The sequence below is a fragment of the Hydra vulgaris genome, chromosome 01 (assembly GCF_038396675.1).
Source record: "Hydra vulgaris chromosome 01, alternate assembly HydraT2T_AEP".
Lineage (NCBI taxonomy): Eukaryota > Metazoa > Cnidaria > Hydrozoa > Anthoathecata > Hydridae > Hydra > Hydra vulgaris.
The window spans coordinates 59,858,823-59,885,695 of NC_088920.1; the positions used below are offsets into that span (position 1 = coordinate 59,858,823).

Sequence of the window (26,873 nt, forward strand, 5' to 3'; positions counted from 1 at the left end):
CCTTTTTAAGAATCTAAGCTTAAAATAATTGAGTTGATGAAAGAAGGTGTACAAGCATTTGACAATAATCGTCAAACTTGTTTATCTACAGATTGGAGTAAATCAGGTATAGGTTTTATACTAACACAAAAGCATTGTGAATGCCCTGACATTGATAATTCAATATGCGGCCCATCTTAATAGAAAATTTTTTATGCCGGCTCCCATCTACAAAAGATGCCGAAAGTTGATAGGCTCCCAGTACCGACAAATGTATCTTAGAGAATTTTGGTCAAAACGTTACAATTTATACGCCATAAATAGTCTCATATTTTTAGATGGTAAAATCTTAATACCCAGCAAATTAAGATCAATTTTACTCAATTATTTACACAAAGGATATGAAGGTATAGCTGCAATGAGAGAAAACGCAAAAGGAAGATTTTTCTGGCCAGTTATGAGTGCTCAAATACAAAACTACAGAGCTCAATGTCGTAAATGTAACAAGATCGCACCCTCAAGCCATAAAGAGCCTCTCAAAAAACCAATATTACCTGAATATCTTTTTCAAAAAACAGTGGTAGACATATTCTACATGGCAGGTCGCAACTATTTAGTATACACAGACCGATTCTCTGGTTGGACGGAAGTAGCATCAACTAAAGCTAACTCAAAAACATCTGTTATTTGTAATGCACTAAGAAAATATTTTATTATTTTAGGAGTACCCGAGGAGATATCAGGAGACGGAGGACCACAGTTTAGGTCTTACGAGATGAAATCCTTTTTAAATGTTGGGATGTAAAATATCTCTTATCCTCCGCCTACTATCCACAAAGCAACGGCAGAGCAGAGTCTGCTATAAAATCTATGAAATATTTATTAACAACAAATATCAGCCTGAGTGGATCGTCAAACACTAACAAAGTAGGAAGAGCATTATTTTTGCGCAGAAACACACCAGCCCAAAACATTGGAGCATCACCAGCCGATTTATTATTTGGAAGAACAATAAATGATCAATCACCAAAACCAAATCCAATACAAATTAGAAATAAATGATCCGAATTGGCCGATATGCGCGAAAAAGCAGCAATTAAACGATATCATAATTTGTTAAAGTTTAAAAAACCACACCACCGTAGGTTCAACCGTTGCAATTCAAAACCAGCATGGCAACCTACCCATAAAATGACAAAACACAGGACAAATTATTGAAACCTTATCGCATCAACAATATTGTGTTAGAATAGATTGGAACCGAAGACTCTTTACGCAATCGAATATTTTTACAAGAAATATCCCAATCAATGAGAAACCACATTATTCCGGATATTCGATATCATCCAATAGTGTCATCAGAAAATCAACTCAAAAATTTACAAAACAACATGCACGAAAAATCTCCCTTACCTATTGAAACAATGAGACCAACTAACAACTAGTCTTCTCCACCAATGGAATCTTCTGCGATTATTGAAACACCTACAACAACCAACAACCTTCAACAGAAACCGAACCTTCGACAATAACAGAACCTTCGACAACAACCGAACAACTTGTGAGAAGATCAATAAGAACAAGAAATATACCAGTCAGCTTAAAAGAGTATATATTTAAAAAAAAAAAAAAAAAAAGCCTGTATATTACGTCGCACATATAATTTACATTATTTACATATTTTCTGGTATGACATCCAGTTTACATAATTATTGCGTTTACGATTTTATGTAACTATTTTTAGAAGAGAAGAGAACAATTGTGTATGTTCAAAGTTATGTTATTATACAAGCTGCTGAAGTAGCATGTTGTAATACGGGGCTGAGAAACCAAGCTACTTTAATCAAAAAAAGTTTAAAATCATCAGAAAAAATAAAATCATAAGACTATTTGTGGTGGCAGGCAGTTGAGTCTTGACGTGACATTAACTTATTACATTGACTCTCTATATACAAGTTATTCTTATAAACAGATGCAAAAGTGGTCTTTAAAAGTATTTCCATCTTATTATAGTCTATGCAAGTCAAAAAAGTTATGTTATCCATTAGATAAACATATTTCTGTTACAGAAACACTTGTCAAAATTAACCTAGTTTTATAAAACTACTAAACGCCTAATTTAAGCTCAATGTGAAGTCATCATTTTGAAAACCATACTACCATTACTACGCCATTCACATTAACTAGGAAATGTGATGTGGGCTAACTTGGAAATGTGATGGGAGCTCCATTCACAGCACTTATAAACAGAGACTTACAAATTCTGACGCCACTAATGAGTTTCTGTTTGTATTTTCATTTGTTCCATTGAGACTGAGTGACAGCCAAAATACTATTTGGAAAAATCCGCGACCTTTATCCACACTTTTTTGCCGACCAATTAAGTTTATTTTTTTAGAAACTAGCCAAATTTTAAAAGTAGTATCTCAACCTTTTTGCAACATCTTTAAGACTTTGCGAATCTTAAATTGCTGTTAAATACAACCTAATACTCTCTATGATAGATAGAAAAATTTGCAAATCCTTGACTGACACAAGTCAAACAAAAGTCCCAACAAAAATATTACATATGTGGCACGACTCCAAAAATGATGAACGGTAAACTAAAAAAACTTAGTTGTTGAAAAAAACATTATGATTTTGGTCAGTCTACTTTGCAGGCATAGATTCATTTTTTTGAGTGCATGCTACACATTAGCAATCAGATCATATTTAGATGTAAAAAAACGAAGAAGATGAATCTAGTGTTCAAAAACGTTTGGTTCTTATTGTACGCAGACCAAAACCTCGCTAAGGGAATACAAACGGTGGTAACACAGCTCGCAGGTTTTTATGAAGCCGGAGTTGAGTGGGAAGATTACGGGTTTAGACGTCAATCCATTAAGAATTATTAAATATTATGAATTTGAAAGAATTTTTATCAAAACTCTATATCTTAATCTATACCCGTGGTACTATGCACGCGATACTATGCACGTGGTACTATATGCCTGTTACTGTGCACAAAATACTTGTACATAACACGGAAGTTAGAAAAACATGCCTTCTTCCAAGTGGATAGCTATCTGAAGAACGTCAAGAAGCCCGCAATGAAAATTTTCTACGATTTCGCGAGCATCAAACAAGAAAAAACTCACGTATTTCTACAAACATATTTTTGCTTAATATGGTTTTGGTAACACCAGATCCTGTCATCAACTTATACATAAAAATGTCAAGTAAGAAAACCAGTAAACAGCCGTTAGAAGTTTTGCATTAATTAAAAATTAAAGTAGACTTGTTATTAAAAAACCCTTTTATTAAATTGGCCTAATATTTGGCAACTATTCAGTTGCCTTTTTTATGCGCACTTTTATTCTGTAACTTTAACACATATAAACACATTAAATCATAATTAAACTACCTTTATTGCTACCAAAATCCTAAGAGCTGATTAGACAATTAATTTACAATTAAAAATTGCAGGAAGTTGGCAAAAAGTTTCATAAAAATATCATCATAATGATGAATAATGAATGTAAGTACATTAATTGTACCCAGGGATAGTGCAGCATCTTACGCACACCTTAAGCGCAACCACGAGGTATGAAACTCGTATAATACTGATGCTTCGACGCAACCTTCCACCCTGTACAAATACGCGGCATCGCAGAAAGATTTTCTGTGAAACAAAAAAAATTAAACACAAATTAAAATGCTTTTTTAAAATTTATAACCCTGAGTACGGTTCAAGATTTAAGAAATAATTTCTTTCTTCAAAAGTGTTAAATATAAAACTAATTCATATAAATTAAGACGGCTTTAAATAACCAGTCAATTATATTGACGAACTTTTAGATTGTGTGGGCGAAAAATTCAAATTTTAATGAAGGGTTTTCTAATGATGTAATTCCTGAAAAAGAACAAATTAGCAAAGAAGACACTTACAATATAGCAACAACAATGTTGGAAATACTGAACGATAGCCTAACAATTTCAACCAACGATTTTGCAAGCCCCACATTGTCAAGACGACGTTGAAAAAGGATGCGAAACTTCTGGACTGTTGCAGACTAGAGAAATCTCCATTAGACTTACAACATTTGTCAACATTATATAAAAGCAATATAATTTGTATATAATATATAATATTGTGCGACGCAATATATATAGATAAATGAATTCAAAAGGAGAAAAATTTAAAAAATTTGTAAGACTTTTTTTTAGCTTTAATAAAAAAAAATTACGTGTTCTTCTGAGTTAAACAAAGATCTGCTTGAGTTTTCATATTTAAAAAACTTATTATTACATGTTTTTTAGGGTGACATGAATAGGCTCGAAAAAATGAACTTCAGAATAATGTCGAATATATTAAAAAGGTCTGTCGCAAAAAAAAAAAAAAAAAAAAAAAAAAAAGGAATAGTGTCGCAAATGAATTTAATAAGTAGTGTCAAAAACAAAAATAAGGAATATTCATTAAAAACAAAAAAACATAGTTAATTTCAGCCGTAACTTACTCGTTTAGTTTATCTTTATAGCAAACGGCTTTTTCAGAAAAAAAAAGAAGAAAAAAACAAAGAATAATGAAAGAAAAGATTGCTACCGAACCCTAAACTCTCAGTCGATGTAGCAGTACTCCTTTGCGGCAGAAGGCTATTTCAGTATGACATCGGACATGTTATCTAAACACACATTTATAGTTATTATTTTTTATTTTTGTTACTATTCATTCAACTCCTTAAGAACATTTTTTTTTTTCTATTTTCGACACTATTCATTAAATTCATTTGCGACACTATTCCTATTTTTTTTGTTTTGTTTTCGACACTATTCATTAAATTCATTTGCAACACTATTTCTTTCTCAGTGTTTTCGACACAGTTCATTAAACTCCATTACGACATTATTTCTTTTTTTATTTTTGACACTATTTATTAAATTCATTTGCGACACTATTCCTTATTTTGTTATTTGACAATCAATAATGCGACAAATTGAGAACTATTCCTTTTTATATTTTCGACAATAAAAACTTGCGACACTGTTCCGCCACACCGTTTTTTATCTTAATTTTGACAATGTTGATTACAAAAACCCTTTTATTTATTATTTTTATTATTAAGACCCTTTTATTAGATTTAAAATTTTTTCCAGAACGTTCCGTTTATTAAAACTCTCTTCCCCTGTTTGTTCGGCAGGTAAGAGTACATATTTGAGGACTTTGTTATTAAATGCGTGTCTATTAGAAGCAATTTTTCAATTCAAAAGATAAAAGCTTCCTGATCAAAAACTCCAATAGAAATTTGGGAAGAAAAAAAAATGAATATACAGAAAAATTATTAATTAAATACAGTTTCTAACTTATCTGATTTAATATAATAGGTATCAAATCTTACATTCTTGGTTACAAAATCCTATAGGATAATGGAAATTTTTAAGCTGTGCAACTTCAAGTATAAAATGAAGCGCTAAAGCTTTTTTCGTTTTTTATCATCAACTTTATATTGAATATTAATAGGCGCTAGATCAGCATTGAGTGAACGAGTTGGTCCAACTATTGATAAAACAGGATTGGAAGAAAACAATTTATAAACTGTTACTTCCAGTTTTGCGGATTTCGGCACATCGTAGCTTTCGATGCTATTCCAATTGCATCCATGGATTATTGTTCCATTAACCTAAATAAAATTTGTTTTTTAAAAAAAATCTTTTTTTTTTTTAAAGCAAATAAAAAATTAACCGAAAAGTGCATTTTTTTTTTTAAAAAAAAAAAAAAAAAAAAAAAAAAACGTTAAGAAATTTAGTTCTTCAATTAAAAAAAAAAAATTTGATGGTTCCTTTTAATATGTATTTTCAAAAAAAAATTTAATTTTTTATGGGCACTTCTATGGTTGGCTCCAGCAGTCGGAAAATACAAAAAATTCAAGTTTTTGCAAATATAGAGGGGGTTTGGCTACTAACAAATACTTAAAAAATACCAATTTGGGGTCGTCTATACAGTACGTACATCAAAAATTTTGAAATTTAACTCCCCCTTCCCCATGTTGCCATACGTACTTTTAAGTCCCCACCCCCCTCAAAAAATAAGTACGTTTTTCAACCCCCCCCCCAACTTTTTTTTTCATTAAAAAAGTTTATTGAAAAAACAAAAGGTGGAGGAGATACCTTAGATACTATTTACGAACTCAAAGCCCTTCGTTTGTGGCACAGGATCCCAATTTAAAAAGCGTCTTCAAATATATATACAAATATTAATTTTAATAAAGTTAAATTACAATTCATCAATTGGCCGAGAGGTCAATGTTATGGACTTCGGCAGCGGAATCCGGAGTTCGATTCCCAGTTAAGACTTAATGTATTTTTTTTTGTTTTAATGACGAATCAAATAAAAATAAACTATACTCATGGAGGACGTTTTTTCAGGCAGTATATAAGGGGTGGCATGTGTGCATGGGCACAAATGCCACCCCTTTACAATTACAAAAGTTATGACCATGCAAAATTTACACCAATTTACAATAACATTTTTTTTTAGAGGGGGGAGAGGGGATTCGAAAATTTGCATGGTCATAACTGCTATTTACAAAATTTTTCTACGAAATTTAAAATCCCTCAATAAATTTAAATTTAGTTTTAGATCGTAAAGTTGAAAATTTTACTACATTAGTGCCCTCACGTTTGGGCAGAGGGGCAAGCGTTTTAGGGATTTTTTGATCCCAGGCTTCCGCCATCCCAATTTTTTGCAAGGCCTCCTCATTTGGCATGGGTATAAACATACTTTAGTTTGGAGTTTGTACAATGTGTGAAAGTGTCCTATCTGGAACATCAAAAAATCCTGCGGGCGCCCATGCATGTGTGTGCATAGAGGGTAACTCTACTCCCTTTACCATACATCTTTTTATGTAGGCAAACTAGGATCTTTAGTCAGAATTTTAACTTTTCTATTGATTAACTGGTTAATTGTGATAAATTAGAAAACTGAAGTACGTACTTTTAAATTGAACCCTCCCCTCCCCCGCCCCCCTACGCTTTCTGAAGACCTCCCCCCTCCCCCCTATGAGCGTACGTACTTTATGGACGATCCCTTTTTAAAGTAACTTCAGCACAACTTCTGCTGGTTAAAGGCTACAATTTTGTATCATTTTGTTAACAGCTTTAAAATCTAAAGAATTCACACAGATTGGAGCTTTAAGTGATAACTTAACATGATTATATTCTTCTGAAAGATTTTCTACTTGAATGTGTATACGATTATCAAGATTTTTTGATTCATTCTGGTAGAAAATTAACTAATCTATTCCAGTTTGAAAATGACGCAATTCATTCTGAATAAAATCAGATTAAAACTAATTAGTTGCAGTGACTAAGAAAGCTTTGCTAGCAATAACACATACTTTTACTAGCAGAAACACATACTTCTACATTCATAGAGAGTGACTAATCAAAGCCTAGTTTCAATATATTTTAAACTTCTTATTCCTGTTATGTATTAACAAAATACATGAACAGAAATATTTTTGTAGAAAAAGTTCAATATGAAGATAAATAACTTATAAAGAATTTTTATGTTTAAATTGGAGCTTGAAATTGTACTTTTATGTTTAAATTGGCATTTTTAATTGTATTATTATAATAATAATTCAAATGCTGTTGAGATAGAGCGCCAGGCAATACCTATGACAGCCAACACAATAGTTGTCTAGTAATTTAGCTGCAACCTGTTTTTCTTGTTCAATATTATCTGCAAGTCAATCAGCTTAAGTCTGGATTTAAACTCTTTGCTGATGTAGACTCCATTACCGATTCCGGTAATTATTCCATCCAAAGACAACCGTATTCCATCCAAAGACAACTGTTTGTAAAGAAGTGTTGTCTACTTAAACAATTTTTAACAAACTCTGATTTAACAAGATGCTTATAACCTCTAGTATTGGATGATGGACCTGGTGTATCGATTGAATGCATTTGTATGTGGACTTTCTTTATATCAATAGATTCAAAACCTTTATATAATTTATATTGTTGTAAAAGATCACCTCTTAGTCTTCGAACTTCTAAAGTTGTTAAATCTAATATTTTTAGTCTTTGATAATATCCCAAATGTCTTAATTCTGGTATCAATTTAGTTGCTCTTCTTTGAACTTTTTCAAGTTCTTTGATATCTTTTTTATAATAGGGATTCCAAGCTTGAATTGCAAACTCCAAATGAGATCTAACGTACGCGCAATAAAGCATTTTCGTGAGGTACTTATCTTTATACCTAAAAGTACTATTTAATATTGCAAGCATATTGTTTGCTTTACTGGTAGCATTCCTTACTTGTCTTTCGCATTTCAAATCCGTGGATATATAAATACCTAAATCTTTTTCGAGAGTAGATTTTTCAATTTCTTTTAGCTCACCATCATTTTTAATGAAATAAGAATATCTTTTACTACTCGCACCAAAATGCATTATTTTACATTTCTCAAAACTCAAACCCAGTTTCCATTCAACAGACCATTTATCAAGTTTTTTTATGTCATTTTGAAATGATTTGGAACCAACCTCGGTATAAATAGGAGCAATTACTTTATTGTCATCGGCATACAAACAACATTTATTACGAAGTCTGCTTGGTAAATCGTTTATGAATATCAAGAAAAGGAGTGAGCCAAGTACTGAACCCTGTGGTACTCCACATAACACATCAACCCAATTTGCCTTGCATTTTCCCATCACTACCCATTGTTTCCTATTCAATAAGAATGATTCAATCCATTTAAGAGGCATACCAACAATACCAGAAGCATAAACCTTGCACATGATTTTATGAGTGATACTCTGTCAAATGCTTTTCGAAAGTCGGTATACAAAACGTCAATTGGAATACCGTTTAATAATGCGCTTGTTAAGGTATCAAGAAATTCTAGTAAATTCGTTGGCAGCTCTTACCTTTTAGAAAGCCATGCTGTTCCTTTGCTAATAGCTTGTTCGTTATTAAATACTTGATTATATTATCAGCAACTATTCTTTCTAATATTTTGCACGGTATTGACGTCAGAGATACTGGTCTGTAATTTGTTGGTTTAAACTTACTTCCTTGTTTCAATATAGGCGTTATATTAGCCTTCTTCCAAATATCAGGTACAGTACCATCTTCTGTAGATTTTTTAAATATTAAATAAAGAGGATATGAAATTGATGAACTGCATTGTTTTAGAACAAAAGAATATTTTGATATATTAAGAGCATTTAATCTTCTTTCTATATCATTTTGTGTTATCTCGAGAGCTTCTAATATCGTGTTTAGTTGACAGTTATCAATATTTTTGTTTACATCTTTATCTTCTACATATACAGAATGAAAATATTTATTAAATTCTTCAGCAATAGCCATTTAATCAGTGACAATTTTTCCGTCGCTGTTTTCGATCGATGTAATTTGGTTTTTTACCGATTTTTTCTCATTAATATACGTATAAAGTAACTTCGGATTTATTTTACAACTATTAACAATCTACCTCTCAAATGACTTAATGTTTTCCTTTATTTCGTTTCTAATTTCAATCTTTAAACCATTATATTGAGTTTTATTTGATTCATGCTTCCAATTTGATTTATTTAAAAGCAACATTTTATTTTTTAACATAATTTTTGATTATAGAGCAGAAGTAAAGCATAAGTGGCGATGACGTTTGTCTGACGGGATAAACTAGTTATAAGTTATAAGTGCTGATCCTCATCGAAACGCCAGTAATAATAGACGCGACTCTGAGGAGATGTCTTTTCACTATTTTTTTTTATTTCTATTTGTTTGAGTTTTCAATTACTGGAATATATTCTTGTGACGCATAATTGTAATGAACGGAAACAATTCATAATGTTTATTGATTAATTTGTTGTTAAATTCCTTAACCCAATCGACGTTATCAATATACTTTGAAAATAAATTGTAATTACCTTTATGATACAACTTTATAGGCTTATTAAGTTCATTACTCAGATTAGATTCTTTTAGTATATACTTGCATTTTAATAAATGATGACCTTGTTTTGCATCACCTAAAGGGGATGAGTGAACAATAGAACAGACTTTTTTTTATCATTAGTAATTAGAAAATCCCAATTATTTTTTGATTCAAAGTTTGCTTTTTGGTGAGTTGGATCAGTAACGCATTGATATAAGAAGCTAATTTCAAGACAATCTATAAATTTATTAGCTTAAGAATCACTCTCAGTAGGAGTGAATGGAGAATTAATTTCGGACCCAATCAAACGTGTCGTAGTTAAAATCACCGGTAATAATTAAATCACTAAACATTTTACAATCAATACTCAATTTAGAAGAAATTATTGATTCCAGAATTGTTTAAATCCTGAGTTGCTAAAGGTGGTCGATATATACATTCAACTAGAACTTTTTGATTGCCAAAACATAAACAAGTCCATATCTGTTCAATATCACTACTAAATTAGAAGCTTAATAGTTTTTCATTTGAATTTAAGTTGTTCTTTGCGTAAATACAAACTCCACCTCCATGTTTCAGCCTATCTTTTCTAAAAATGTTATATTTGATCATGTTAACATCCGATCCAACGGGAACCCATGTTTCAGTGACACAGATTACATCCGGTTCAAAAATATGTGCCAGAAATCTTAAATCGTCAATATTAGGAGATGTTGCATTTGTATACCATATTATCAACTCTAGATTATTAGTAACCTTTAATAAACTAGATTTTACTTTTTTGTCTTGATTAATTGAGCTATTTTCTGGTGAAATTCTACCATTATTGTACATATTTTTATATTCCATAAAAGTTATTGACTCACAATTAATTAGTTTTGATTTCCAGTTATTTATAAGTGATTGCTATTTAACAATTTTGTCATTACGTATACCATAATAGTAAATCAATGGTTGTAAATTTTCCAAAATTTGTTTTTTGCACTGATTTCTTAATAACACTGTACAACAACGAAAAAAAAACGGAAATGCCATTGACACTACCTTATGTATTTTGATTTGGAGATTACGAAAATAATGTCCGTTTTGTTGTGTGACCCACCAATTTTGGTTAAATTCACATTTTCAAATTTTCGATTTTTACTATGAAAGTTGTCAATGTGATTTTTAATATATTTATTAGCAGTTGTTTATGATTTATTTATTAGCATTTCTTTATCATATACCTATTTGCATTTGTTTAACCTTGTATTAGACTAATTGTAAGTCTGTTTTATTTTAGATAAACTACAGTCAGCCAAGTAATATATAGATATTATACAGTGTATATTGAAACAAGAAATGCCCAGAACTTGTAAAAATCAAGTCGACAACTTTTGCTACATTTGTGGCGAACTGACTTTAAAGAGATGCAGACGAAGATTGACACCACATGTGAAAAAACTGTATGAACTATACTTTGGTTGCAAAATCGGCGACCAGGATAAGAACTGGGCGCCTCATGCATGCTGTGTGAGGTGCGCTAGTTCACTATCGTCGTGGGCGAACAGGACTGGTGGAGGACCAACATTTGGGGTGCCAATGGTGTGGCGTGAACCCCAAAATCATTGCTCAGATTGCTATTTCTGTTCTGTTAACATATCAGGTCGCAATTCTAAGGGTAAGAAAGCTATAGTGTACCCAAACCTACCTTCAGCTATTCGTCCTGTTCCTCATTCGGCTGAACTCCCTGTTCCTAAACCTCCATCGGAAATCCCAAACACGGACAGTTCTGATTCAGACGAGGATACTGATGACGATGATAGTTACGAGTTGCCAGATGATACAGAGCGTAAACCCCACTTCATAACAGGATCTGACCTGAAAGATCTCGTTCGAGATTTGTATTTAACAAAGCAACAGAGTGAATTGCTGGCTTCACGTCTCCAGGAGTGGCATCTGTTGGCTGGTGATGCAAGAGTGTCGTCATTTAGAAAGCGATCACGGGAACTGCAGCAATACTTCTCTACGGATGAAGAACTTTGCTTCTGTAATGACATCAGTGGATTGTTTGATGATCTACGAATACAATACGATTCATCTATGTGGAATTTGTTTATTGACGCATCACTTTAAAATTTAAGGCAGTAATACTGCATACTGGAAATGTGCTGCCTTCCATTCCCATAGCACATTCGGTAACCCTGAGGGAAAGCTATGTGAATATATCACTTATTCTGGACAGAATTAAATACAGAGATCACAGATGGTCCATATGTGCAGATTTGAAAGTTGTTGCTATACTAAATGGATTGCAGGCTGGTTTTACTAAGTACATGTGTTTCCTCTGCAAATGGGATAGCAGGATGAAATCAGAACATTATATGAGGAAATGTTGGCCACAACGAGAAACATTTTTGAGGTTGGTTCCCATAACGTCATTCATGAGCCTCTTGTGGATAAAGAGAAGATCATCTTGCCCAATCTTCACATCAAGCTTGGAATCATGAAACGGTTTGTAAAGGCGTTAGATCACGACAAACCAGCATTTCAGTATTTGCGGACCAAATTTCCTAAAATCAGTGACGCCAAAATTAAAGAGGGCATTTTCGTGGGGCCCCAAACACGACAACTGATGCTGGATGAAACGTTTTCGGGAACGATGGATCAATATGAACTTGTAGCATGGGATGCATTCAAACGGGTGTGCAAGGAATTTCTTGGAAAACATATTGCACCAAATTACGCTGATTTGGTAGACAGATTAATTGCATCCTATAAACAACTTGGCTGTAACATGTCGCTGAAGCTCCACTTTCTTCATTCCCATCTTTCCTTCTTCTCTGTCAATGGAGATGTATATGATGTAAATGGCGAGCGCTTTCATCAGAGTATTGCCACAATGGAAAGCAGATACAAGGGAAAGTGGAGCCCCGCCATGCTTGCAGATTACTGCTGGAATGTGCAGCGCGATGAACCCGATGCAGCATTCAAACGCCAGGCTAAATACAATTAAATACAAGTAAACAATTTGTGTTAAAAGTGATAATAAACATGTTCATAGACTTATTCATATGTATAGAAAAATGCATTTTACGTTACATCTTGAAATCGTTATTACAAAAAATTGTGACGTGCTACAGCATAACTGATTACATATTTGGAATCAGCACGTCTGAATTAATAAAGATAATTTGGTTCTTGTTTTTTTCAAAAAGTTAAAAATTGTTGTACAGTGTAATTTAGCATTGTATCTTTCAGCCTCGGTTAAATCAGGGTCGATAAAAACATTGCTAAACTTGCTCGAACTTTTTAAGTTTTTTGCAGTTTTTAAAATAGAGTTCCGTTCGTTTTTATTGTTACTCTTTGGTGCCTAATAGAAGGGGGAGGGGGGTTGGAATAAGCAGGAGGGGGGGTGTTGGATATATCACTAAAACTTAATAAGCAGGGTGGCAGGAATAAGCGGGAGGAGGGGGGAGGGGGTGTTGGAAAATTTCGAGTTTTAACTTAAAGCAATACCTAAGTAATGTTTTTGTTAATTATTAACATATATATTAGTGTCTGAAAACAAGTAAATATATAATAAAGAAGTACTAAAGTCCAAAGAAGAAATATCAACCAGTTCAAATAAGTTTCAGTCCAGTTCAAATAAGTTTCTCTCTTTACATATTTTGTATAATGTCAAATATGTTACCATCGTCCTCTTGCTCAACATCGGTATTATCATGAGCCTCTTTTATTCGTTTCTTGACGCTTTTTTGAGCCTCGTAAAAAGCTGATTTCATTTATTTTAGATGTGGCTTGAAAATAATACTAGTTTCATTTTCCTCAAACACCTTCTGCAGTGCATCTAAAGACGTTGCATCCTTATTAATCAATGGATCATCTGAAACATTTGTCAGTGATGGAATGGTATTGGAAGGATTGGCTGTAGCTTCAACCGCCACAGTTGGTGCTAAATCAGGCTGTGTATCAGCATTGTTCTGTTCGCTATCATTTCCACTTTCGTCACTTGTACCATCAGTTTCATTTCCATTTTCGTCTTCTAATAAGTAACGATCGTCCTCGATATAATCCAACAATTCCAAAGTGGTATTACTAATAGCTTATAACCACTATGGTATTGGTAACCAATATGGTATTAGAAAAAGAATATGCAGACATTAAAGAAAATTTAGAAAGGAATATTAAAGAGATTGAATTATCAAACATTGAAAATATAGAATCTTTAAGAAAAGAAAACCTGGGAGAGTTAATGCTTGAATTATCTATCTCCATTTTTTCTACGTTACTATATTGGCTTCTTTCTGTCCTTTTAAAAATTCTTTTCGTAGTCGCCATTTCGTTCTTACACTCTGATATTACAACGTATACAAGTAAATAAGTACTGTAAATGATATGACGTGAGGATAGAAAGAAGAAAATTTCTTTTTTAATGAATAATGACGTAACGATAGAAAGAAGAAAATAGAACGTTCTTTTTTTTAAAACAAAGTTTTTTGAATGAATGATATTACGTAACGTAAGTAAGTAGTGAAAAAGAAAATTTTTATAAAAAATTGTCTTGTCTTGGATGAAATTTTTTCTAAAATATAATAGCCGGGGGGTTTGGAATAAGAATGTCCTGGGTGGAAAATTTTTGAAAAATTAGCGGCGGGGGATAAGGGGGGGGCGTCTATTAGGCACCAAAGAGTAAGGATAACAACAAATGGCAGTTCTTTATCAGTTTTCATTTTGAGCCTTATAACTTGTTTAGGCTCAATCGTTGCATTTATTGATTTAAATGCATCAACAATCGTTTTCCTGTCTTCCTCTTTAGCATTTGCTGTGTCTAAATCTTTTGATGCATTAATTCCAAAAATTATAACATTATTTTCTCGTTTCGTTCTTTCTTTTGTTTCGGCAGCAACAACATTCATAATATGTAGTTGCTCCTCTGACTTTTTGCTGACCACTAACAACGCTTGCCCAAGATATTGAGGTTGATTCAACATTTTCTAAAACTCTAATCCTTTCTAACAACTTTAACTTACTAATCTTTCTAACAACTTTAAGTTACTAATCTTTGGCTCTTCATTCGACTTGTTTAATGCACCGATTATTTTCTTTTGCTCTACTTTAAAATTATTGAGTTCGGTTGCATGAACATTTACCATGATTAAATGTAAACAATAACTTTAAGTTAACGAAACTATTTTTTAGTTTTAATTTTATTTAACTTCTTATTAACACAAATAGAACTGTTCACAAATAGAACTGTTAGAATTTGAATATAACTTTATGTTTAAATTGGGAATTTTAAATTGTATTTTTATGTTTAAGTTGGAATTTTAAATTGTATTTTTGTTTAAATTGGAATTTTAAAATGTATTTTTATGTTTAAATTGGAATTTTAAATTGTATTTTTTTGTTTAAATTGGAGCTAAATCTCTAAAATTTTCTGAAATAAAAAGAGAAACAACAGATTTTTTAATTTTTCTAAAAGGCTTGAGATACTGTTCATCTAAATTATTATCCTAAGAATCTAAGCATTTTATTGTCATCTCAAATTTTTCAGTAACCAACCTTTTTTGTTTCCTAATTGACTGTTTCAACCTTAAAATTTTTTTCATATTTCTCATATTTTGACTTTCATCAAATACATTCTCGAGCATTCTTTAAAAATTTTATTTTTAAAACCGCATTTTAGTCTAAATGAGATTTTGAAATTACATAAAACAATATTTATCGTCACGATAAAATGCTCGTGATACTTACCAAAGAAAAACCCTATTTGACAACTATTGTTTTATTAATTGCAGTATTTTACTACAAAACGTTGTTTATGTCACGCTTAGAAGACATTCAGCCAAAATGACTTTGATTTCCTTGAAAAACTAAAGCAATCAAGAAAAATTAGCTAAAAGATTTTGAGTTTGTTAAAAATAATTTATGAAATATATTACTATATTATCAAGTTTGAAAACTATTTTTAAACCTCTTCCCTCCTAACTCCACAAAGTTATACATCCCGATTTCAAATGGATAGGACCAACCATTCCTATCATCTTTACTAAAAGAAAAACATAATATAAAATCAGACTGATCAAGCTACAAAAAATAACACTCATGGTATTTTTGAAATATTTGTAAGTGCTCCCTTCTATATGCAAAATTTTGAATTTTTTGTTTTTTCGGACTGCTATAAACAGAGGCAGCATTAAGATGTGCAAGGCCCTAGTCAAACATGGAAATACGAGGGCCCTTCTATTTTTCAATGTTTATATTATATTTACGTAAAATAACGTCATATGATAAAATGACGTATATCAAGGTACAACAAAATAAGAGAAAAAAAATTGTTACAACATAAAAATTGTTAATACATAAAAAACTGAGATATTATTTATAATTTTTTTTTTGCCTATAACATTTTCTGTTAAAAAAAAAAAAGGCATCAACCATTCCGGAAGCCACTGCAAAGCTTTTCAATCTTATCATAAGTAAACTAAGGATAAGTTGTTAAGTTACAGTTTATCTAGTTCTTAACAATAAAGTAATTTTTTTGTGATTGGAACATTCAATAACATTTTTATACATGACAGCCAGTGATGTTTATATGTATATATGTATATATATATATATATATACATAAATACATATATATATATGTGGCAGTGTACATAATTTATGTATATGTGTAAATACACATATATATAAATTACGTAAATGTATTCTACAATAGTGCTCAATGTTCTTCAAGAAAAGAGCAATAATAAATTAGTAAAAACATTTACAGGGCAGTCAATTTTGATTTGTCAAAATGTTTATCAAAAAATATTATTTACAAATAAATTGTTTCCTCACAAAAATAACTCTGATAAACAATATATTGGCTTAACTGAGGGCAAATGGAAAAAATATTTTGCCAACCACAAATATTCTTTTAAACATAAAAAAAACTCAAAAGAGAATATGCTGTCAAAATATATTTGCCAACAAAAAGGAAAAAAATATTATTTTTAAATTAAATTGGTCTATTCTAAAAACTGTGCTTTTTAAAAAATTAAAAAATGTATATATATATATATATATATATATATATATATATATATATATATATATATATATAATTAAAATATTTTAAATGAGAAAATACAACTTTATAATCGAACTTGAAGTTTCGTGCCATTCGGCAATCATCAGCCATATATATATATATATATATATATATATATATATATATATATATATATATATATATATATATATATATATATATATATATATATATATATATATATATATATATATATATATATACATAGGCATAGAGTATGGGGTGCAACAGGGGCAGGCTACCCCCTTGAGTCAACCTCACCCCCTTGAAAATTTGTTTGCCCCCGTTGAACTTTTATCCAATCTTATAATAATTATCATTTCGATTTTTTATTTTTAAACAGAGGAAGAAATTAGAGAAAGAAATCAAGTTTTTTCCATAAAAAGCAAATAAATAATCAGTTCTTTGCTATAAAACATACCCAAAAAAATCGTTTTTAAGATAAAAACTTGGAAAACTTGTTGAACAGGGGAATCTTTTTTTTTTGATAAAATAAAATTACATTTTTTTCAATAAAATAAAACTTCAGATAGTCTTTTGATCTCAATTTAAGATTTTTTTCAAGCTGTATACAAGTGTTTTAAAGTAATTTTTTTAGCAATGTTTTTGTTTTTGTGTAGATTTTATATTTATTAAATTAAATTTTAAGATTCAAATGAAAAGAAAGTATCAATTAAAAAATCTTTAAAGAAAGCCAGTTTGACAAGGTACCTTGGTGGACTTGACTTAATGGTAATGAAGCTTATTTTATGTAAATTTTAAAGTAGTGGTGAACTCACTTGATGATAACTTCATGAAGTTATGAAGAATTCAAACACGTCCACCGCTGACGTTTTTGAATAAATCGAAGTTTTACTATGCTTACATTTTTATGACAAGTATTATAAAAATAACTAACAACAGTTGTTAAAAAAGTTAATTTTTTAACAGTTTTTTTTGTCAGTAACTTTTACCCTGAGTAAATTTTTAACTATTTTTATTGTCAGTTACTTTTAACAAATGATTAATTTCCATTAATTAAGAAATAGTTAATTGAAGTCAAAAAACTAAAAAAAAATTTTTTATTTGAAAAACTTACAGCATGGATAAGTTTATTATTCGAACTAAGAAGAATGATTCTCATATTACCAATGTGCCCATTTCATCTGCCATGCAAGTATCATTGTTTTCTGATGATAAGTTAAATTTACAAACATACAGTTCAGATCTTGATGATGATAATAGTGGGGATCAACAAAAAAAGTACAAGCCAACCTCATTATTAATTCATAATAGATTTTTAATAACAACCTAAAAAAAGAGATTTTTCTTTACAGAATTCCCTATTCAATGTCATCCAAAATGTCATAAAAAAAAATTCATCAATATCTGTCCAGCTGGGAAGACAAGTGGATTAAGTATGACACTGTTAAAGAAAAAGCCTTTTGTTCCTTGTGTGTCAAAGCTACTGATATGAAGCTTCCGTTGCCTACTGAATCAAGAGAAAGAAAATCCACTCTAGGATTTGTAATTAATGGATTTAATAATTGGAAGAAAGCTCATGAGAAGTTTCGCCATCAGGAAGCTAGCCATTTTCACCGAGCCACTAACGGAATGATTTAGACAAGCATGTCAAATTCTACAGTTACCAGTAAACTTTCTTTTCAACATCTACAAGATATGAAAGACGCAAGAAAAGCTCTCAACTATATTTTTTCTAGTCTGATTTTTCTTGGCTGTCAAGACTTAGCCATCAGAGGCAAGAAAAAGAGTCTTTAAATCTTTTCCAGCTGTTAGAACTGAGGTCTATGGATGTACTGGTTTTGAAAAAATGGATGAATCAACCAGAGAATTACAAGTGGATATTTCCAGATGTCACAAATGAAATTTTGTTGGATATTTCGTTAGTTATCCAACGTGAATTATCAAACACAATAAAAAAATAAGGGATTTCTTTGGATTCATGATGGATAAAATGTCTGATAACACAAGAAAAGAGCAGGTATTATTAGCCAAAGCAACAATTCATTGAACCTTGTATTTTCCTTTAACAATTTTTATGAACTTTTAAATTGTATAGGTACTGATATCCTTCCGTACTGTGGACGATGAGTTCCAAATTAGGAACTCATCGTCCAAGATTTTTGAAGGATTTTTGGAAGAAAGATGTAAAGATTTTTGTGGATTTTATGAGACAGCCACAATTAAAAGCAAGGATCTATTTTTGATTATGAAAGACGTTCTTTTTCATTTCAACTTAAGGCTCGAGAACTGTTGGGGACAGTTTATGTTCATTGCGGAGCTCACAATTTAAATTTGGTCATACAAGATGAAATAAAAAACTTATCTGATATAGAAAATATCATGTCACTCATTCAAAAGTTTATCGCTTTTACCAGAGGCTCACCGAAGAGGTTTGCTTGATTTTCAAGACCAAAATGAAAGCAAAGATGGAAACCAAAATGAAACATTATTTAGACCTTTTTGCACAACCAGTAGGATAATGCGCAAGCTATCTCTGGTATCTATTACCAGTAATTACAGATCACTTCTGGTTTAGCTGGAAAACCTTACCACCAACCCTTGACTTTACCAAATGCAGAGTGGAAGCTATGGCCTTTTCGTCTTCTTTTCAGGTTTTTGACACCTTTTTTAAATTGGAATTTCTTCGAATCATTTTTACCATCCAAGAAAATTCAAGCATTCAACTTCAGAGAAGCCAACTTAACTTTAGTAAGGCTAAATCCATCTTTCAGACCCTGAAACAAATTTTAAGATCTTTGCGTACTGAGTCACGTTTCAAAACACTTTTCGATGCAGCAACTGAATCTGCTAACGATGCATTTAGACAAACCGGCTCTGTCTATGAAGAGGAAAGTACCTGCAAGATTTGAATTCGGCCTCAGAGATACTTATTACCAGCCAAAGGACCCAAATGAGATCTACAAGCAGTTATACTTTACTCGTTTAGATGAAGTTTTAGTCGGCCTCACCAATAGATTTGAATTAACTGAAACCACTTGTCATTTAACAAGAGTTAAAGAGCTTGTGATTGGATCAAATAACACTGAATGACACTATATCGACTACATAAAAAACCTCTACAAGAAGATTTTCAATCAGCTCAAGATTTCATCCGTGCTAAAGAACAAATTAGATTGAGAAGCATTGCCTCGGATATCGTCTGTTTTATTAAAATAATTCTAGTCCAGCCAGTGTCAACTTGTACAGCAGAACGATCATTTAGAAGTCTGCGTAGACTAACAACTTTTCTTTGATTGACCATGAGCCAGGAAAGGCTAAACGCTGTTTCTATAATAAATACCCATAAAGAAATTACAAGGAGTCTTGTAATGAATTTTTTGTGAGATGTTTGTTGAAAAAAACAAAACATGCCATAGAATGTTTTATTTGGAAACCAAGTAAAATTCCATCTCTACTTGTTTTACTTTAATTTCTTGATGCTAGTTAACCAAAATCAAAAGTTGTTATTTTTTATTTCTATTTAAAAACAAAAAAACAAAACAAAAATGGGCAGTAGATATACATTGCTCAAAAAAAATCAAACCTTTCACTTTTTGCCCCCCTTGAAAATTTGAGTACTCTACGCTCATGTATGTATGTATATATATATATATATATATAGATATATATATATATATATATATATATATATATATATATATATATATATATATATATATATATATATATATATATATAGATATATATATAGATATATAGATATATGCATACATACTTTTAAGCTTGTAATAAGTTTAAAAATAGTGTATAAGCAACACCACATCAGCTAGAAGCATTTTTTAGTTAAAATGACTGAAATTAATTCAAGTCAAACTTGAGAGATAAATTAACTTGTACAAACTTCTTGAAAAATTATTATAAAAAATCTTCAATGCTCAAAATTTAAAATTTGACGAGAAATATCATATAATAAAAATGATGATAAAAGGGGCAAATTTTTATAGTTTATATATAATATTTTATGAAAGAAAGCTTAAATGAGAATAAAAAAAAGATGCAGTTAAGCGAAGGTATGTGAAAAGCAAAATACATTAAAAAAGGAAACATTTTATAATAATAGCAAAAAATTTACTAGAATTAAACCTGAAAATAACAACTGAAAAGGTTTAAATAGGAATAATTATTTCTGTGCCTTTGGCGTGAAGGTCAGTAATAACTTTTTTGACATGATGTGATTTGCGGTGTAAAGAATAAACCTCTAAAAGTAAGGGGATATCAATTTTACATGTTAACCATTTCTTCTTTTTATATAGCATTTTTCTACTTTTTATAACTTAATGCTAAAAGATTTTTTAATGTAGATTAAAATTTTATTTAAAGCAAAAATAACAATGTAAATTGCAGTGATTTAGCAGGTCAAGGCCAACAAGAAATTAAACTTTTATTACCATGGAAACATGCTGATATTAATATTTTTACTGATCATTATTGAGGTTGAGGGACTAAGAATAAAGATGATGCAGAAAAATCCTTCTTCTTTTGATTTTATTGAACTGTGTTTGACTTTTCTTTAGGTTTAGCTATAAAACTTGATCATAAATCAAAAAATGCAAATAATATTTAAATGTGTTACAGTTTTAAAATGAAAATATTTTTTAGTCTAGTATTACTTATGAGAACTTTATATAAACCTTTCATTAATATGTCCAAGATTTTATGGACTAATTCTCAAAAGTCATGACAGCCAGTTGAAAGATTACAATTAGATACTCATTAGAGTATATACAATTAGAAATTATTTGGGATTGATACTAAAATATATTAGGTTTAGGTTTATTCTACTGAAGGGGCGTCTGCATTTACACTTTAGTTGATTTTTCATCATAGTTTATTTTAGTTTGTATGAAATGACAATGTCTTAGGTATCATAATATACATTTTGCTTCATAAGACATATTCTAAATGGTTTAAAATCTTATTTTAAAAGCAGTAAAGAACACTATTTTTGAATATAAATTGTATTTCAAAAGTTTATTATGACATGTCATAATAAACTTTTTCACATTTTTTTTGGAATGATGATTAGCAACTATTTTATTAAAACTTTTATTTTTTTGACATAAAAATTTTCAGCCAATAGCAAAGTTTTGAATTATATGGCTAACAATCTTTTTATTGCATAATATCATACTGATGCCATATTTGTAATTTTAAATATTTGAAAAAACTGCAAATTGAAAAACAACTTTTTGTTACCTTTTATATGAATGACCTCACTTAAGATATGCTAATAATTGGCAGAATTTCTTTTTCATATGTTTCAAACATGTAAAAAAAAAATCATTTTTTAATTATCCAGACTTTAAATAGAAAAAAAAAGGTTTTATTTAAATAAAAAAATCTTTATAATATGTAGATGTACTGGATTATAATGCAGTACACATTATAATGCAGTATGCATTATAATGCAGTACATCTACTATGTAAACAATGTTCACCTTCCCCATAATAACTTGTCTTTGTAGTTGTTTCAATTTAAATGCAAAATTAATTAGTCCCTGCAAGAGTATTGATAAAAAAATGACCAGGGGGTTTTATGTTATACCAAGTATGAGTTTAGAAGCAATAAACCATGATGCTTATTCTGGTAAATTAGAGCTATCATCAGTTTAGTTTTAGACTGCTAAACTTTTATACAAAAAACTTCTAAATATCTATACATTTTTATTTTAATAATCATTTTGTCTCTAGATTATATATATATATATATTAATATATATATATATATATATATATATATATATATATATATATATATATATATATATATATATATATATATATATATATATATATATATATATATATATATATATTTATATATGCATATGTTTTGAAAACATTTTTGGCAATTACACCCAATAAGCATAAAATATTTTTATATTAATGGTTATCAAACAATATTATCCATAACTTGATTCATTGATTAAAAATTTTGAATAAAAAGTATTTATTTATGTAAACTCGCTAAAGTTACGCTATTATAAATTTGATATTTGCTAAATCTAAGATTTCATTGTAAATTTTAAACATAAAGTATTAAATAAAATAACCTACTTTGTTATCAATATAATCACACCATCCAGCAAAATTTTTCCTTGAGCAAATTTTAATTTCATTTTTTAAAGGACCTATTTGAGTAATTCCTGAAAGTTCTACAACTTGTGTACTTTCGTCACAAATGTTTCCTAATGTAATTGGTCCTTTGATATCTACAAATTCCGCAACTAAAATAAATATGTTTTAAAAAAATATACATGTTATAATTGGAAAAAAATCAAAACATACTGCTTTCTTTAATTTGTAAAGCTTTATAAAAAATTTAAAATTAAAAGTACTAAAACACCAAAAATACTGCATTAGTTAATTTTAAAAACTTTATAATAATTTATAATTAATAAAAATACTGAAACATCAAAACATACTACTTTATTTATTTTATAGTTTAAAAATTTATCATCATTTTACATGGGCAAGTTGATTTGCAACAATTAACTAAAAACAACAATTAACAAAAATAAAAAAATCCTTATCATTCTCCAAGGATGACTTAAACAAATACTGCACTTGGTTGAGATAAGATTGTGTGCAAATTCTTCTAACAAAGAAATATTTCAAAATATTGTCGCTCAATTTAATGAAATTTTATTAAAGTCTAGTTATAAATGTAATCTGTTCTAAAGCAATATCAAGGCAAACAAAGAGTCAAACACATAATATCATTTTTAGTACAAGAATTAGCACCAATGTGAGAAAATGCTTTTTGAGACTGATATATTTGATATATTTGCTACTAATATTTGATATATTTGCTATTATTTGATATATTTGCTAATATTTGATATATTTGCTAATATTTGATATATTTGCTAATATTTACTAATATTTACTAATATTTGATATATTTGATATATTTGCTACTTTCCTAACAATAAAAGCTGCATAAAAATTTTAACAAGAGCCCAGCCAAGTTAGCTACAGTTGTATGCTAAGTGTAATACTATAAATTCACACAACAAATAACATTTTAAGCAACAATACAAACCCTAATCAAGAAAACTACAATCAGTTTAAAATCTCTGTTGTTCAATAAATGTTTAACATTGCAACATTGTATGTCAATCAACTGTAACCTCTGCTAATCATGCTAAACTCTCCTTATGAAAAAAGATACATTAGTATTAGTAAGACTCTTTTTAAATTAAGATATGCTTATCTTTATCGCATTAAATCATAAATACAATCTAAATACAAATATCAAATTGAGCTCTCAAAGCAGGTATGGAAGCTAAAAGAAGCTAACTTAATTCATATAGTCAAGTGGAAAATTTTTAGATGTTTAAAGTATACAATGCATAGTAAATTACGTCTCATCGAAAAATATGAAAAACCTAAATTATAAAAATACTACTCTATTAGGCAAATGAGTCAGATTTCTAAGTGCAGATATTTAAACTGATTCCTTCTTTCCCAATTTGACACTGGTGATTAGTAATAGATAGTATGCAACCATGGCACAGTGGTTTGAGCGCTTGCTTTAGAAGCAAGAGATCCAGGGTTCATGGAATATTGTTTATTATCATTTAATCAAAACAACAATACATACATATATATATATATATATATATATATATATATATATATATATATATATATATATACTTTCAACTTTATTTCTTCTGAATGTCACGTAAACGATATCAAAAGATAATTTAAATATTCTTAAAGATAAAAGTTTTTACATAATGCAAAATTGCTGAACGCATAGGCAAATCGCCTTCTCGCTGGCAAAATGCGAGCTGTGTAATGCTTCTTAACAAGGCCTGATATATATATATATATATATATATATATATATATATATATATATATATATATATATATATATATATATATATATATATATATATATATATATATATATATATATATATATATTTGTATATATATATGTATATATATATATATATATATATATATATATATATATATATATATATATATATTTATATAAGTTGCCCACGTACAAAATGAGCATCAAAGTGATATGTTATTTCAACAATATCTAAACATGAACTTCCTTACACAAATGGTAACGTTTCATACTTATAGAAGAAATAGAGAAAAAGAGCCAAGAAGCACACTTGACTTGCTTATCACAGACAAACCAGACCGAATTATCAAACTTCATAAAGGCGACTCACTAGGCCACACACCAGCAGGTGAATCAATTTGCTTTATCATTGGTTCATTTGTAACGAACAATGACTGAACAACAGAAAACAACAAAAAAAGATATATGTGAACTAGAGCCAACTATGATGCTATCTTAGCATGAATAATAGCTATCGATTAGACAAGTATCTTCAATCATTTTTCAGCTAACGACAACTATAAATTACTAATAGAAAAAATTAATGAATTGAAATTCAATTGAAGTCCACATACGGGCATTAACTACATTACCTTTCAAGAGTAAAAAAGAACCATGGAACACTCCTGAAGTCGAAGTAGCTGTGAGGGAGAAGAGAGCACTATGGCGCAAATACTTAGCAGCCGGCAGATGGACGCATGAGGAAATTCGTAAGGAGCACAAAGCAGCATGTAAAAGACTCAGCAAGGTGGTAAAAGCAGCAACAGTTGACTATAAGAGGGAGATTGCAGCACATTTCAACTATGACCCTAAACAACTTCATAACCAAGTTAAGCATAAGCAAATGGAAAATGAAATAGTGAAATTCCTCGAAAACAATGCAGGAAAAACTACAAGTATGCAAGAAATTTCACATTTACTTAATAAATTCAGTCTGCATTTGTTGGTGAGCCTCTAGATCAAATGCCAAATTTCAGAGATGGAACCTGAGCAAAGTGTAATTTAAATGAAGCTACAATCACGCATGCAGCTGTACACAAAAGCTTGAAAAACTAATCAAAACAAAATCTAAAGGGTATGACGGAACGCACCCTTGTGTACCTTGCAATTGCGCTGCTGCAATCTCCGTACCATTAGCAATGATTTACCACAAGTTTCTCTTCGAAGACAAAGTACCCAATCTATAGAAACTGTCAATTATAACACCAATCTTCAAGACCAGTAGCAGAAGAAAGCGCTAAACTACAGACCAATATTACCAACACCAGTACCATGAAAGATAATGGAGAGCTTCATTCATGAGCGAATCATGAAGCACTGCTATAATGGTCTGTTCACAAAAGCTCAACACAATTTTTTACCTAAGCATAATTTTTTACCTAAATGACCTACCAGACAACATAGCTAACCACATCAAGATATATGCCGACGACATCAAATACTAGGTGTAATCAAAACAGAGGAGGACAAAGCACGTCTCCAGCTAGACATTGGTAAAGCAGTAGAATAGTCCAAAAAGCGGCTAATGTTTTACAATTTGGACAAATGCAACATAGGTCGCTCAAATAAATCAGTCTACGTCTACACAATGACAGATCAGATGGGAATAAGACAAGAACTGGGTACGACTTCAGTTGAACGAGATTTAGGTGTTCTTGTTTCAGAAGTTGAAGCAGCGGCTGCAAGAGCAAACCAGGTACTTGGTCGGCTTAAGAAATCCTTCAGAAGCAGAAGTCTCATATTTTGGAAAGTCTTTTAAAAATCGTATGTTAGACAACACCTTGAATTTGCCATCCAATTGTGGTCACCACATCTGAAGGAAGACATCAAGGCTCTCAAATGCATTCAAAAACATGTGACAAAGCTGATCACAGACATCAAATATAAATCATATGAAGAAAGGCTTACAATTCTAGGCCTAACCAAACTAGAAGAGACGAGTTAGAAATGATTTAATTCAACAATATAAGATTGCGCATGGTGTTGAGAA

At 30.2% G+C, this 26,873-nt stretch overlaps 1 protein-coding gene across 2 annotated transcripts in view; it reads right to left on the reverse strand.

The window, feature by feature from the left end:
• Positions 1-5,311: 5,311 nt before the first annotated feature.
• The window catches only part of LOC136075485 (uncharacterized), a 190,598-nt gene continuing 169,036 nt past the window's right edge, over positions 5,312-26,873 (reverse strand). The window contains exons 12-13 of one of the 2 annotated variants that reach the window (XM_065788837.1): positions 23,068-23,237; positions 5,312-5,636 (exon numbers count right to left, since the gene is read on the reverse strand). In XM_065788837.1, coding sequence (XP_065644909.1) covers positions 5,427-5,636; positions 23,068-23,237 — 380 coding nt within the window. In that variant the 3' untranslated portion in view covers positions 5,312-5,426. Of the gene's footprint in view, positions 5,637-18,064; positions 18,277-23,067; positions 23,238-26,873 lie in introns of those variants that run through there. The other variant, XM_065788838.1, reaches the window with a different exon arrangement.